Below are 16,799 nucleotides of genomic sequence, written 5' to 3' on the forward strand. Positions count from 1 at the left end.
CACCTTCAGCTTCATTACAAAATTACTTACAATAGCCATGATTTAGAAGCAGACCAAGTGTACATCAGTACAAATGGATCAAAAAAAGCTGTGGTACATTTACCCAATGGAATAGTAGCCATAAAAAAAACAGCCAGTCAAGAGAAAGACAGGTACCACATGATCCCACTTGTATGTGGAATCTAATGAACCAACAGAGCCAGACTCATATGTAGAAACAGGCCAACAGCTATATGGGGAAAGGGGGTTGGGGAGCTGGAGGGATTGAGCAAAAACTTGAAAACCTCATAAACAGGGATAAGTGTGGTGATTGTGGGGGGGTGGTAAGGAGGTAGGGGAGCTCGAAGAGGGTATGGGGGGATAAATGGTGATGGAGACTTGACTTGTGGTGGTGAACACACAATACAGTGTATGGATGGAGTGGTGGAATTATGCACCTGAAACCTATATAATTGTTAACCAGTGTCATCCCAGTAACTCAATATAAAGGAAAAAAAATAAAATTTCTCATAGAACACAATGTGAGCAGAGTGGACATTAGTGTTAAACGCAAAAAACATCAACCTAAAATTCTGTATCCAATTAAAACATCTTTCAGAAAAAAAGAAACTGAAAGATACACAGAAACAAAGAATTCATCAACACGTGTACCATAACTAGAAATGTTAAAGTACCAGTAGCAAAGTGATGGAGAGCACAAGAAATGGTAATTACATGGGTGTCACAGGACTTTATCATCTAAAAAAATTTGAACCATATTCTTATCAAAACAGTAATTTGTCTCTAGCAACATTTCCAGGAATCTTCAAGCTTGGCAGTTTTATATTTACCAAACTTGATCACAGATAAGGCTAATATGAAACCAAATATTAACTTCTACAGCAAAATTATTAAATCCACTCTTCTGGATTTTAAGGCATATAGGGTATTCTTAGTCCATATTCTGTGATTAAATATAGAATATAATCTTGGCCAAAACATGGATCAAAAAATTTCACATACTAACTGTGACTTACTATTTATACAAAGTACTCTAAACAGAAGCCCAGTTTTACTTAACATGCAAACTGAACTAAAAAGGCAATTATAAACAAGCTTTCAGATTTACAATGAAAAATGCTAGTCTCATAAATTTGTTACTTGGTAGAGCTTAAGTGAATGATTTCTATTGATATGTGGAAGATCAATTGAGACATCCCTCCCACAGGTATACAAAAGTCATCCCTCCAACTATCACTTCTAAGGCTGTTCTCTACTAATGAATACATACTTTAGTTACTATCTGCTGGTCTTGAAGAGCAATAAAAACAGAGCAGACAACCCAACCTCAAACAGTGATAAGGTAAATTTACTTGCACTAAATGCCATAATCAAAAAGCAAAAACACAGATGTGGGTCATATTATACAGAACACTACCCAGTCAGAAAAGATGAAATACTGCCACATGCAAAAAAAATGGGTGGACCTTGAGAATACTATGCTAGTAAATCAGAGAAAGCTAAGAACTACATGATTTCACTCTTAAGTGGGATATAAAACAGAAACTCATGGATACAAATAGTATGGTGATTACCAGAAGAAAGGGGGGTGAGGGGTAGTAAAGGGGGCCAAATATATGGTAAGGGAAGATAATTTGACTTTGGGTGGTAGGCACACAATACAATATATAGATCATATATCACAGAAATTTACATAATCTCATTACCCAATGTCACTCCATGTTAATTTTTTAAAAAAGCAAAAACACACTTCAGCTAATATAAAAGCAATTCAATAAACATGTAGATTTATTTTAAATCAGTTTGGTACATGATACAGATTGGTTTTGCAGTTTTAAATGAACTAAAATAGAAATTTCTAAATACAGCAGTGTCTGCCTGTACAACAAATATCATAAGGTATTTTGATAGAACTACATCTGCATGAAATAATCAGATGAAAAATCTGAAAAGGCTTTTTATATACCTTCTGGATTAAAAAAACCCAAAAATTATTAATGGCTCCAGATACTAAATTGCTAAAGGAGGGGGAAAGGCCAAGTTCTGTTTAAGAGCTCTTCTTGCAAAACCTAATTTCGTATTATATGATTTTGTTGTTAAAGCAGTATTCAAAATTACAGTAGAGGCTTCATTAGCTACATCTTCACAAAAATTGCTATATGTGTTGACATTAATGTGTGACAAGGTATTCATTTCTAGGTAAATGACAATTATACCATTCTACCTAATTTTTGCCACTTTGGGAGGAATGGAAACTCTGCATACTCTCAAATATATCTTGCATCTTATAGCACTCACTAAAAACTACCAGTCATGGCACCATAGTAAAATTTTTTGTGAGGTACCTAGAATATTACTACTAATGAAAACACAAATATGTGAGGAAAACCTACTTTTTCCCCAAAAACCTTTGAAGCCAGAGATTTTAAACAATTAAGGCACTTGAAAACATTAGGTGTATGTACTAATCTGCAAGTAAAACAAACTTTAGCTGTATCAGCAGAGTAACTAAGAAACAAGTAAATCTTCATTTTAAGAACTTTTAATATAATTATCTAAATGCTAGAAATTTTGGCTTTTGAAATGGACCTACGCAACCTGCCACTTCCTACCACAAAGTATTGAAAACCAAGGGCTAAACTCAGCCATTATTGGCTAAAGAAACTAAAACAAAAAAAACTTTAATGATCTAGAAAAACAAGAGCTCTTTTTAAACTAATTTTAAGCCTATGATAATCCAATGTGTCAAAGGCAGGGAGCCAGTATTGCTCTAAAACCAAAAAATCTAGTGCTTCCTAAGAAAACGAAAGAAATAAAAGTATGCATGCTTACTATGCTACAGGAACTGAAACCAAGAAAAGGGAAAGCACAAACTCTTCTTTAGCCAGGGCAATCATTATCAAAAATCTACAGTACTGTGATCAACCAAAACTCCAGATTTTAATTACACTAGTCACATTTACTATCTCAAAACTTAAAATGATTCTCAGTAAAGAATTCTAAAACAACTAATTATTCCTTCTTGCTTTATGAAAGTTATTTTTCGAGATAGTGTTTTGAAATACAAATGTTGATACTTTTTTGAAGTACAAAGGAAAATATAATGAAATCAATTTTAATCTCTATTATATTTTTAACAGCCATAAGATATAAGTTGAGAGGTTCAATAGATGAAGACTTTCAACTTTGTGTAACATCCTTTAGCTTTAGTTCCTCAGGTCTGAAGTAGGTAAATTTTCAATTAAATATTAACAGTATATATCTAAAAGCAGGTTTACTACTGCTCACATCAAGTTATAGCCTCAGATTAACCTTTTGTCTTCCGTAATGGGAAACAAATAACATTTTTAAGTTACAATCTACCTTTCAGTCTTAAGGCACTGTTCTTTATTTTCTCAATGATATAAGGTGCTTTACAAGTATTAACAATAACCTGCTATACTTTAATGGTTTGTATCTTTTCCATTCACTTTTTAAAATCTGGAATGTAATTCCCTGTGTGGCATCTTATTTCTAATGTAGAAAAAATAACTGCTATCAAGCACAAAATTTTACTCTAGGATACAGATTACTATATGAATATTAAACAAATTTATTCCATTTTTGAAATGATAGCCAAAAATCTACCTGCTCATTTGGCACGTTCTTCTCAATGCTGGCCACTAAACTACATCCTGAGTTAGGATATAAATAATGCAGCTTTTAGGCTTTAAAACGACTAAATTTAACTGCCAAGAGTCATGAGGTTGTCTGCACAGAACAATGTTTTCCATCACTTACAGAGTTACATTTGGCATGTCAAGAAAAGAGAACATAATCCCACAGTAGCAGCCATTTAAAATAAAAGAAGACAGCCATAAGGATTCATGCAGAATATTCTAAATATTTCTGTTGAGCAAAATGATTTAACTGATATTTCTTCAAGCATGATGCTCCAAAATATCCTGTATGCATCCTTTGAAAATTTAAAGATCCTGCAATAGCGTCTTCCATGTGGGATATCTTGAAAGATAATATTTTGGTTTTATTGAGTTATACACCAGTCCTTGTTAATCTAATGGGTCTGTTTACAGAGTGTGGTAGTTTCGTTCTTTCGATTTGCAGAATTTATAGAGAAAGAAAATTACAGCCTGAACACCCAAGACAAGGACAATTCCTCCAATAAAACTGGCTGCATCAAAGGTCGACTTCCGCATAGGTTGTGAAGTCGGAGTTAAAGTGGTATTAGATGAACCTGTTAAGACAGAATAACAAGTTTCATGAGTTTCTGTCATAATTTCAAGACCCACCTAAGTTTTTATTTTGCTGTTTGTTAAATTCTATAAAGCAATATCTCTCGAGACAAGGCATTACAACTAGAATTTATACCTAATTGAGGCAATTATTTATCAACCCCATTCTTCATTCTGTCTGATGATATTAAGTGGTTAATGCTGCTATACAACTTCAAGTACAAAAATTACAGAAAAAGACTCTCCTGGTATATTAATTAAGCCCTGGGAACATGTAAAGCATGTTTAAAATTTGCAATTTCTTTAGACTGTACCTAATTGCTAGAGTAAATATTATTATTTGTGTTGAATATTAATACCTTTGGAATTTTATTAAACATATAAGCTACACTGGTTGTAATTTTTCAAATTACAAAAATAATCAAGTATCTGCAATTTATTATTCCATTATGTAAAGAAATCACTGAAAGTATCTTAAATCTTGCTCTGCATATTTTACACTGTAAGAAAGTTATTACCAAGTCCTGGGGGAAAGAGGCACAAACATTTGGGTTCCTTCTCAGGGAGTAAAAATGTTTCAAATGGAGCACTGCCCACTTTAATAAAAAGCAATTTTCATCTAAAGTAATTTTTTCTTATACAGAATATCAAATAACCACTGGTTATAGAGGCCGTAGATAAGTTGGCCTGCTTTAAAATTACAACTGTGCTGTGTTTCTTCTTGTGAAGACAGAATGGCTTCAGTGAAACTGAAAGTAGTTTCAGAATGAAGCCAAAAGATCCAAAAAAATTACAAAAGAGTCATCAGAAACGAAACAGTATTTTAAATATGGACAGAGGGAAGGGTTCCTAAGCTTGTTTTGTGGCATAACCTAAATATAACTTAGTTTATAACATGTCAAATCATTAAGAAATATGGCCAAGGTACACATTTAATAGTGATTTTGACTTTTAATATTTTTCAGTAAAAAAAAGATGGCTTTATTCACTCAAATTGCTATAATCTAATACAGCACATAACCCATTCCTAACAGTAATCAGTATTTAATTTAAGTTATAATAAATTAGAGTTCACCTATAAGTTGTACTAAGACGGTTTTGGGAAAACATTATTTATTCTAACATGTCATGCCAAATGTGATTACACACTAAAGAAACAGAAAAGGACTCTCAGTAAACCTGTCATTATTGCTTTACTAGTCTACTATCCTCTTGGTACTCTAAATATAAGATATGAGTTTCAGTTCATAACCATTCATGAGCAAAACAGGAAAATTATGGCCAAAATAGTAAAAGGCAATGGTTCACACACATCCTGCCTGTTATTTAAAAAAAACCTCAATTACCTGTAGTAGTAGTTGTAGAAGACAAAGATGTAGTTGTGGGTACAGCTGGAATGTAAACAAAATGCATTAAGAACTTAAAAATTCTAAACTTCCCAATTATCTAGCATTTACCTTTTAAAAATAATGCCACCATTTTCAACATACTTTCAATTTTTTAGAGAATAAAGGCCAAATTTTAGTTAATGGTTCACTAACATATGTATACATCCAAAATACTAGCTTTTAAATGTATTTTAAAACAGTAAGCAATCATAAAAATGTTATCTATGTTAACATCTATGTGTAAAATCTAAGTATGGTATACATTTGGATAAAGTTTGCAAAAAGACACAAAAGGCAAAAATTAGTGTTTAGGTGAAGGAAGTATAGGTTCTTTTTTTTTTCTTAATTTTTTTTTTTAAATTTATTTATTCATTTTAGAGAGGAGAGGGAGAAACAGAGAGAGAGAAAGGGGGGAGGAGCTGGAAGCATCAACTCCCATATGTGCCTTGACCAGGCAAGCCCAGGCTTTCGAACCGGCAACCTCAGCATTTCCAGGTCAATGCTTTATCCACTGCGCCACCACAGGTCAGGCAGTATAGGTTCTTTGTAAATAATATTGCTTCCAAGACAAAAACTATTAACTTAAAAAGTCAAGGCTAACCAGTGTAGCTCAGTATTTCTTATGTGGGTATATCAAGATATGCTCATCTTCTTCATTTCAGGGGGTTGGCAAACTTCTTAAAGGGGCAGAAAGTATTTTAGGCTTTGTGCACTGTGAGTGCAAAAAACAGCCGAAGACAATATACAAATGTGGTCATTGTTGTGTTTCAATAAAACTTTATTTATAAGAACAGGTGCCCTGAGGCTGTAGTTTCCCCAGATTAGATCAGACAAACGCAGGGGAACCTCTGTCTACCATACTATATGAGCTCAAGTAAATATCTGATAATGCCTCTGAAGAAATGTACATTCAGGAAAAGAATCAGATTGAATGTAACATTTTAGGAACTAAAGCACTAGATTAAGAGACTTCTATTACCACTGATACTACTGATGGATGTATCCTTTTTTCTCTCACTACTGTGTATATTTTACCCAACCTGCTCTTGGTTGGACAATTAGGTCACCTATCATTTCTCCAATCTATAAATATCTTATAGGGAAATATCTGATCTCATCTCTGATATGACTGATTCCTACACAGAACTCCCAGATTAGAGGCTATGATTATTTTAAGATTTATAATCCATGCAGTTTTTATAGCTTACACATTCTATGTAACTGAAAAAAATACTTTACAAATTAAACATATATTAAATTCTTTTTCAATCTTAAAATGCTCTTACTAATTTTGTATGAATATTTATACTCTTTTTACTTCTGACCAAAGCATATTAACAAAACTTTCAAAATTAGATACTACTTAGGGAATGTACCTTAACTGACCTATTGTATGTTCCTTCCATTTAAAAAAATAATTCCGCCTGACCAGGCGGTGGCACAGTGGATAGAGAATAGACTGGGACGCAGAGGACCAAGGTTCGAAACCCCAAGGTCGCTGGCTTGAGCAAGGTGTCACTCGGTCTGCTATAGCCCCGTGGTCAAGGCACATATGAGAAAATAATCAATAAGTAACTAAGGTGCTGCAACAAAGAATTGATGCTTCTTATCTCCCTCCCTTCCTGTCTGTCCCCATCTGTCCCTCTCTCTCTGTCACACAAAAATAAATAAAATAATTCATAGGTTATAAAAGCTGCTAGATAGGAAACAGACATTAGGTAATCCCATCACTCTGAGTACCACGTTTTTTTCTGCCAGCCATTTTTCTAGACATGTATGTAACACAAAATAAAATCTGTTAGAACTATATATTTGTCTTTCACTTAATATATTATGAACATTTTTCATTATATTTCTTCACATAATTTAGTCATTTTATTTTAAGATGTTATTTATACATATTTGTTTATAATATTTATACTGGCAGAAGACTATTTTCATTAACATACATCATATTCTCTTTGCATTAAACAGTCCCTTAATTTCTCACCTGGTCCTTTCAGCAGTAGCCATGGAAAGAGAGCATACAAAGGGTTTTTTTTCTTCAACCACTAACTGTCACTCAATTCATGCATTTTCTGTAAGCATACACCAAAACTCATGAGGAAGGAATTAAAAATGGACCCACAAAAATAGTGGGGAAATCATTTCCTCCTCTCTCTTTCTATTCACATCTCATCTTCTGGAAATTGGTTTTCTCTCAACATCTCTGCTTTCATTAACCTTTAATCCCTTCTTAGACAATGATTTCTAATGAGTGCTACATGTTTAAGGGCACACACCACTGTGTGCTCTCCAGAATAGTTTCATAGCATCTGCAGGTTTCCATGGCATGAATATTTCCACTGTAGCTCTCATTCAAGATACCAACAAGGTATCACTGACCGTGTAGTTGAAAAGAGTGTGGCACAACTGGCTAGCGAAACCTGGGACAAGCTAGCTCACAGCTGCCCAAATCTTTCAAAATGTAAGGTATTCCAACCTATTTAACCAAAAGCACGGAGTGTAAAGTGTGTACAACAATGCTTGCAATAAAAGGGAAACATTCAAACATGCAGGTACATATTATCCAATTTCATATTCAGTGTAGTTATTTAGATATATATAGAGAAAAGACTAGAAGAACTGAATCACTTAAAACATTTTGGTATACCTTTAGATCAGGGGTCCCCAAACTGCGGCCCCCTGAGGCCATTTATCCGGCCCCCACCGCACTTCCGGAAGGGGTACCTCTTTCATTGGTGGTCGGTGAGAGGAGCATAGTTCCCATTGAAATACTGGTCAGCTTGTTGATTTAAATTTACTTGTTCTTTATTTTAAATATTGTATTTGTTCTCATTTTGTTTTTTTACTTTAAAATAAGATATGTGCAGTGTGCATAGGGATTTGTTCATAGTTTTTTTTATAAGTCTGGCCCTCCAACGGTCTGAGGGACAGTGAACTGGACTCCTGTGTAAAAAGTTTGGGGACCCCTGCTTTAGATGATGGAAATTGTAAGGAATTTCAACTTGCCTTAGGCTTTTTTTTATTTCCAAAGGTTTCTGCAAAACCTACAAAAAGCTGTTTGTGGACTCAATGTACAAAAGCTATGGGAAATCCACTCAGATTCAATGGATATGAAACACCAAAGTTGTATGTCACTGTCACACACAGTATACATTAATGTAATTATTGTGTTTCAAAGCTAAATATATCTACTAATTTAAAAAAATCAACAACTTTAAGGTATTTACTAAAATGTTATCCATCAAGAGAGCTTAAAACTCTTAGGAGAAAGAGAAGGAAAATAGTCAATTATCTTGTATTACCTGTAGAATTGGTTGGCACTGGAGCAATAGTGGGCACTATTTAAAAAAAAAAACATGTAAGTCAAAATTATCTAAAATATCACAATCTCTAACACTATTTCCTAACCTACAGTCATTTGAGTGCCATTTTACAATTTTTACATTTTAGTAACACCTGTGAAGAAAACTGACAGCTGGCTCTCACCCAATAGTACACACTTTTCTTCTTTAGAAATAGGACTACCAATTTTTACTGACACTTCTCTCCCCCACAGCAGACTTCTCAGAGTGTCCTCTGCAGCCATACAGCCATGTTTAACCTCTAGGATGTATCTGTCAAGTAGATAAGGGCCTGTCTTTTCTTTCTCTTTCTGCTGGCACAAAAACCAAGTAGATGGCTTCAACATGAGAACTCACCCTAGAGAGTAAGGTCAAAGCCATTTTTGAGGAATGGCAAAAAAAACCTAGAAGGAGCCTGGGTCCCTAATGATTGCAGAGCTCCTAATGCAGAACTCTAGCTGCACCCGAGCCCAAACTTCCTTTACATGAGAGAAAGTCTTAAACCACTATAATGTGATACATTATCAAATAAGAATTGTTCAGTTTTTCTTTAATGGCTCTTCAAATATTTTACTTAATCTTATTTCTAAACAATATCATCATGAACTCATAAGTCTATGATATAGTTAATTTTTTCTAACAGACATTAAAACAACTATTAAAATGTTTATTCATTTACCACCTAAACCATGTTACTACACTGTACATAGGGTGTAATCGATCTTATACTAATGAAATTCTTAGTGTTCACGTTGGGATGGGAGAGATGGAAAAACTCCTACCAAAATTAAATAGTTGGCCCTGGCCGGTTGGCTCAGCGGTAGAGCGTCGGCCTGGCGTGCGGGGGACCCGGGTTCGATTCCCGGCCAGGGCACACAGGAGAAGCACCCATCTGCTTCTCCACCCCTCCCCCTCTCCTTCCTCTCTGTCTCTCTCTTCCCCTCCCACAGCCAAGGCTCCACTGGAGCAAAGATGGCCAGGGCACTGAGGATGGCTCCATGGCCTCGCGCATGCGGGAGTCTGTCTGACTGCCTCCCTGTTTCCAGCTTCAGAAAAATATAAATAAATAAATAAATACTTAAGGGTAGTCTTTCTAGGTATTGATACTCTCCAGAAAAACCTTTTGTTCAATTTAATGATTATCTATGTACCACATTAAGAGCTTAACTTTTCTATCAATTTATAGTCGTTAGAAAAATCCTGTTTCAGCTCAGAATTTTAACTATTTCCTGGGCAAACAGTAATGGTTAAAGAGTAATCAAATTCCTCAAGTTAAAGTACAGAAAATGGACAAATACAGAGATCATCAATTTAGCAATGGCACAAACTATGCTGGACAGTATGATATTCACTAGTACCATACCCAAGAAAAGTGCCAGAACAAGGCTGTCCAGTTCTGTAACATATAAATAAAGAGAGTGTCTAACCTGCAATGAGTTTCTGGAAGTGGGAAAAAAATAATAAAGAGACACCGAACTTATAGCATTCCACAGTATAGCCAAATCACTAAACCAAACTGTCCTTTCAAAACACTGTCCTTTCAGCAATCAATATAAATGCTAGTCATACAGAAATCTCTAACAAGATTAGAACTCTAGAAGTGATGATGTCCTCACACTTCTGTGGTGACTCTCCTAAGCAGCCAATGTGAATACTTACCAGAACAAAATTCTGTACTGTTCATCACCTGGCAATCACTAACTGTTGAATTACGGGAACAATAGCTTTTACCTGTTATGGATGAAAAACAACAACAACAACAAAACACAAGATAAACAGCACCAATCACTCACTTGTATTATCTTTGATTGTGTTCTTCAGCTCCAGAATAGCTTCCAAATATCAAACTCAGGATGCCCTGGCCAGTTGGCTCAGTAGTAGAGCATGGCCCGGCATGTGGAAGTCCCAGGTTCAATCCCCAGCCAGGGCACACAGTAGGAGTACCCATCTGCTTCTCTACCCTTTCCCCTCTCCTCTCTGTCTCTTTCTTCCCCTCCCACAGCCGGGGCTCCATGGGAACAAGGTTGGCCCAGGTGCTGAGGATGGCTCCATGGCCTCCACCTCAGGTGCTAGAATGGCTCCAGCTGCAACAGAGCAATGCCCCAGATGGGCAGAGCATGGCCCCCTAGTGGGCATGCTGGGTGGATCCTAGTTGAGTACATACGGTAGTCTGTCTGGGCCTCCCTGCTTCTCACTTCAGAAAAACACAAAGAAAAAAAAATCAAACTCAGGCATATATATTATAGATGTCAATCCACAGAACAACAAAATACTGTTATTCTTTTTCCCGTTTTAGCAGTATTATACTAAATCTCTCCAAATATTATACCTTAAAAATCCACATGAATATACCAAACAAGACAAACCAGAAACAGTTATATCTTAAAATTGTGGTATGACTACTGTACAAGGAAAACTGCTAGAATCCACAAGAAGGCTGAGTCAGTAGAGAGAAGTGGTCAGAATCTAATAAAGGCTTAGTAAACAGGGGAGGTACTGTGAGGAAGCAGTAAATCCTGTTCCAGTAACTCTCTGCGTCAGTCCTCTGCACTTCTAAAACCAATTCCTGGTGGAAGGCTTATAATGTAAGGGAGTGCTTTCCCAACATGTCCTACAGAAGGGTATTCAAGCTCCAAAACTTGCTAACTCTGCCATACATCAAAGGAGAGATGCACTTTTAAATTCCATTCTATTACCTTAAAAAAAAAAAAAGACCACATTTCCCCATGTATAAGATGCACCTTAATTTTGGGGCCCAAAATTTGAAGGGGGAAAAAAAGGATTATATAAAGTTACTGAACTCAAGTTTTATTCTCCATAAAATTCATACAACTCCTCGTTACTGTCTCGGATTGATTTCTCAATTGGAGGAGGACCAAATTTATTTTCAGCAGCATGATTTCTATTTACTTTTGCAAACTGGATCACTTTTAACTTGAATTCATCACTATACAAAAATCTTTTCTGAACCATTTCTGGGTAGAACAGGGCAAAACGTAACCTACTATAATATACCAGGTAACAAGTGCAAAACAAGGAGCGCAAAGACAACAATTTTGCGCAGGAAATGCAAGTAAAAAAATCTAGAGCCACTGTAGAAGAAGCACCCAGTTTTTAGACCCCCAATTTTTTTTAAAAGGGTGTGTCTTATATATGGGAAAATATGGTAACTCTTATACAAGACATTTTTAAACTTTTCTACATAATGATATAAATTCAGAACTCTTAAATTTTTCAAGAGGAATAAAGAAGTTTACCATGTAGCTTTGGCTTTTTATTTACATATTGAAAAAAACAGCTACCTACCTAACTACCATTTCAAAGTATCTTCATCTAACTCTATCCCTCAAATCAAAGCTAACTTTAAAACTTAACAAAAGCACAGGAAAGAATCATCTCCCTTCTCATCTCATTCTTCTCCCCTATCTTAAGTTTCATATGGTAGCTCTCTCTAGTTCATCTAGCAGGACACATTAAGGATAACTGCCTTAAACATTTTTCAGGGAAAGTTTTTATTTGTTTTTAATTTAAAGTATTCATCAATTTTAGAGAGGAGAGACAGAAAAGGGAGGGGGGACAGAGTAGGAAGCATAAACTCTTAGTAGTTACTTCTCTTATGTGCCTTGACCGGGCAGGCCCACGGTTTTGAACCAGTGACCTCAGTATTCCAGGTAGATGCTCTATCCATGGCGCCACTACAGGTCAGGCTCTGGGGAAGTTTTCTGAGGATCTCACAATTTTCTCTCACAGCTAATTTCAGTGTAACCTACAAAGGTCTAAAACAGCGGTTCTCAACCTGTGGGTCGCGACCCCGGCGGGGGGTCGAATGACCAAAACACGGGTCGCCTAAAGCCATCGGAAATACATATTTTATTTAAAAATGTATTGTATAATAAATATGTATTTTCCGATGGCTTTAGGCGACCCCTGTGTGGGAGTCGCGACCCACAGGTTGAAAATGGCTGGTCTAAAATCTCTTCCTTTTAAAAGGATTGAGCCTTAATTATCAAGTTTAAGGAATTAAAAGGGGCGAGGGGAAATGGAAGAGGAGATTTTAGAAGAAAGTGTTAAGCAATTGGCACTGTAAAGGAAGAGTATTTGATTTGCAAAGTAAGCACACACTATCCTAAATGTTCTACATAATTTTTGAATGTTCAGGAATACCCTATAGTATATTTTTAAATGTTCTAACCGTTTTTGCATCCTCAAAACTAAAACAATCCCAAAGTTTCTTACCTTTTTTACATTCTATCCAAAAGCAGGTAGTATTAGCACTGCTAGCATTAATACAGGAAACACAGCTGTTGTGGTTTTCACAGGTTTCTGGGGTGGGGAGGAATGTATGAAATTAATTAATTGGCAAATGATTTTGAATTTGTATTATCTTTTCTTAAACAGTAAGCATTTCATACAATACCAGAATTACTAATACACAGAAATGTTAAAACTATAACCTACTGACAGATGAAAAGGGTACATACATATACAACAGAATCTTATTCAGTCATTAAAAAGAGGAAATACTGTCACATGCTACAACAGGGACAGTCCTTGAAGACATTATGCTAAGTGACATTATCAAATCACAGAAGGCCAAACACTGCATGATTCTACTTCTATTAAGTATTTAAAATAGTCATACTCAGAAGCAGAAAGTAGAATGGTAGCTATTGGGGTTGGGGGAGGGAGGGAAATGGAGAACTGTTGTTTAATCGTGAATATAAAGTTTCACATAAGATGAAAAGTTGTAGAGAACTGTACACCATTGTGCTTATAGTTAATATTGTATAGTACCCTAAAAATTCTGTTAAGAGGGTAGATCTAGTGATTTTTTTAACCACACATACAAAAAAAGTTATCAGTTGACTTACTAAGAAATTCCAATCATTTTAAATGACTTATGAAGCCAAAGTTAACTCAAGAGAAAGGGAAGAAAAAAAAGCAAACACAAGGTAATGGCAACACTCAGTACACTTCATGGTACCTATCTAAACAACCCCTTTTTTAACCTGTCAACTCCTTTCACAGACATTCAGGATTTCTTGATGTATTTTAAAGCATCCTTAAAAAAATAAAAAAACAAACAAAAAAAAAAAAAAAAAAAAAAAAAGACTGTGTTATAAGGCCAGCGATACAGACAAGGAAATCACTGCCCCAGAACATCAGATGAGACACTAAATTTTTATTTTTTTTTAAGAAAGAGAAAGAGACATACAGACAGGAAAGGAGATGAGGAGCATCAACTCATAGTTGTGCCACATTAGTTGTTCACTGATTGCTTCTCCTATGTGCCTTGAGCCCTTCCAGCCAAGCCAGTGACCCCTTGCTCAAGCCAGCAATCTTGGGCTTCAAGCCAGTGACCTCGGGGTTTCGAACCAGGATTCTCAATGTCCCAGGTGGCCGATCTATCCACTGCACCACCACCTGGTCAGATGAGACACTAAAATTTTTAACAGTAATAAAGCTGTATTACAGGTTGAACCCAAGATTTGATGATGCCCTTCTGAAAAGCCTGAGATTCGTAATTCGTAAATGAGCTACTCCTTCCAAGATTCTTCATGACTGAAGATTAAGAAATAGCACATTTAGAGGAGGCTACATTTGTGTACATTTAACAAGTTAGCAAGGTCTTTTTCAATCATTTAAACCAAACGACCCAGAAACAAGACTTTAATGAAGGTTAATTACAATTCAGAGTCTGAACAAACAAGACTATAGAATTGGGCTCTATCCATTTTCTAGAACCCAGATTCCTCCCCAAAAGGAAGAGGAATTCTCCTTCGCTTCTGCTATATCTGTTCAGCAGAGGCACTGAATTTCAATACTTCTTCAGTATTTATCAGAGACTGGGACACAGAAGGTGCCAGAGGAGGGAGTCACAAAGCAGAAAGTTTTGTGGAGGTTTGTATACAGATGAAAATGCTAGTTTAAAACCTTTTGTGCTTGATGATGAATGTCTGGACAACATAGTGAATGATAGCTCCACACATTTAAATTACACAAGGGCAATTAACTTCCTATTTCCAAACTTCTCTTTTAAAAAACAAAAAAACACAACAAAACTGTAATTCTGAGAGGAAACTGCCAGATACTGAAGAGATGAAACACATTCCACTCTATAATCTTAAAAACAGTGCAGTCAGAAGTTCCAGTATTGCACTGCAATTTCCCTTCATTCAAAACTTTTTTTAATTTTACCATACATCCTTCTAAGTCTAACAAATAATAAAAGTTCATTATGTATTTTATTAAGCTTTAGTGAAATACAAAAACTAGTAAAAACGCTGTAAAACAATATAACCAACCTGAAAAAAGTACCAATATAAAAACTCAGCAAGTTTTCTGTCAAAATGCCAGTTACTTTTTACCCAATATCGACTAGAATAAACAATCGCGTTCTGGTTGCAGGTTTTATAAATCCAGGGTTTCTTTCCTTAAATATAGTTACCCCTCTTTTTTGTATTGTTACGACATTGCCTATTTCTTCCTTAAGATGTTGACAGCAGAGTTTAGCAAAAGGAGTGTTCTTCACCGGGTTCTAGAAAACCGACAGACCTGATTCCAATCCCAGCTCCACAACTACGGAACACATGGTCCGGGCAGTCACTTTATCTCCGAATCCATTTCACTACCAATCTGCTAGTTTAGCCTAAGAGACACATGTGAAGCACTGGACACACGAATGGATCCTTTCCGTCCTCTGAACACAGCATGCCCAAATTAAATGCCCAAATCTAGGTAAATCCCAGGCCTATCGCAAAATTAACGTAATTGAATATCAGACGACTTGTTTCTCAGACTCAAATCTGAAACACCAGCGAAAACTAGTCTCTTCAGATTCCTTTTCCCTCTTTCGCCAACTTCCGGAGAAGCCTCCCGTCGGAGCGTGGACCTAGGCGGACACACGGTTAACACCGAGGAGAAGGAGCTCGGTCTCATGGCCAACTTAGGAGGCCGGTCACCTCGCCCCGTAATCAACCCCACTGCTGCCACCGCAGAAAAAAGCCACGTCCCCTATTCCGAGCCTAGGGCGAGGCTAAAATTACGAGACACTTGATAAAGCACCTCGGACCGGGACACTGAGGTCAGAGGCCGCGCAACGGCTCCCGGGACTCGGCCGCGCCTTGCCACCGGGGTGCTTCTCCACCCCGGCCGGGGTGCCCCGGCCACCCCGCGCCCGGCCCCGACAGGACCGGACGGGCCGCCATGTTGCCGGAGCGCGGGCCGCCTAGATCCGCCGGGCGGGAGAGCGAACGAGCGCAGGAAGCCGGTTAGGCAGGCACTCACCTGGTGCCAGACTGGGGACCGGCGAAAGGGTCGCCACCGACGTCGGGACTATCTTGGTGGTGGTTGCTGAAGTCACCGGGGGAACTACGGAGGTGTTCTGAGCCTCGGTCAGCACACAGAGCGTGGCCAGGCAGGCGACGGCCCAAAGAGGCAGGCGGGAGAGTCCCGACATTGCGACCTCTTCGCAGGCGGTCCGGCGACAGATGCAACGAAAGACGCTCAGCGAGCCCTTCTGCCTCCTGCGGCGCCGCCTGCTAGACTTCGCTCCCCCCGGCGGCAGCGCGCTGCAGTCACGTGAGCGACCCAGGCCGCGGCGTGCGGGGGCGCCGCGGGGCGGAGGCGGAGTATGGGCGATACCATCTGGAATTCTGTGGGGGGGGACAGAAGCATTTAGAAGTAACCGAGAGAGGCTGTCTCTCAAAAAGACTGTACTATACCAAAGAAACTGGAAAGACATAAAAATATTTTCTTTTCCCTAATATTACGACACAGGACGCAACTGGGTTTTTCTTGTTCCTGCCAAAAGGAAAGTTCTCACCCTGGCT

The 16,799-nt window shown here is 37.3% G+C and overlaps 1 protein-coding gene across 1 annotated transcript; it reads right to left on the minus strand.

The window, feature by feature from the left end:
• Positions 1 to 1,756: 1,756 nt before the first annotated feature.
• On the minus strand, positions 1,757 to 16,547 carry CD164 (CD164 molecule). Its single transcript, XM_066248458.1, has 6 exons — positions 16,255 to 16,547; positions 13,204 to 13,290; positions 10,627 to 10,698; positions 8,929 to 8,964; positions 5,579 to 5,623; positions 1,757 to 4,234 (listed from the first exon to the last, which is right to left on the minus strand). Exons 1-6 carry the CDS (start codon positions 16,424 to 16,426, stop codon positions 4,068 to 4,070), a joined length of 579 nt encoding a protein of 192 aa, XP_066104555.1. The 5' UTR covers positions 16,427 to 16,547; the 3' UTR covers positions 1,757 to 4,067.
• Positions 16,548 to 16,799: the final 252 nt, after the last annotated feature.

This window comes from Saccopteryx bilineata, chromosome 12 (assembly GCF_036850765.1).
Source record: "Saccopteryx bilineata isolate mSacBil1 chromosome 12, mSacBil1_pri_phased_curated, whole genome shotgun sequence".
NCBI classification, from domain to species: Eukaryota; Metazoa; Chordata; class Mammalia; order Chiroptera; family Emballonuridae; genus Saccopteryx; species Saccopteryx bilineata.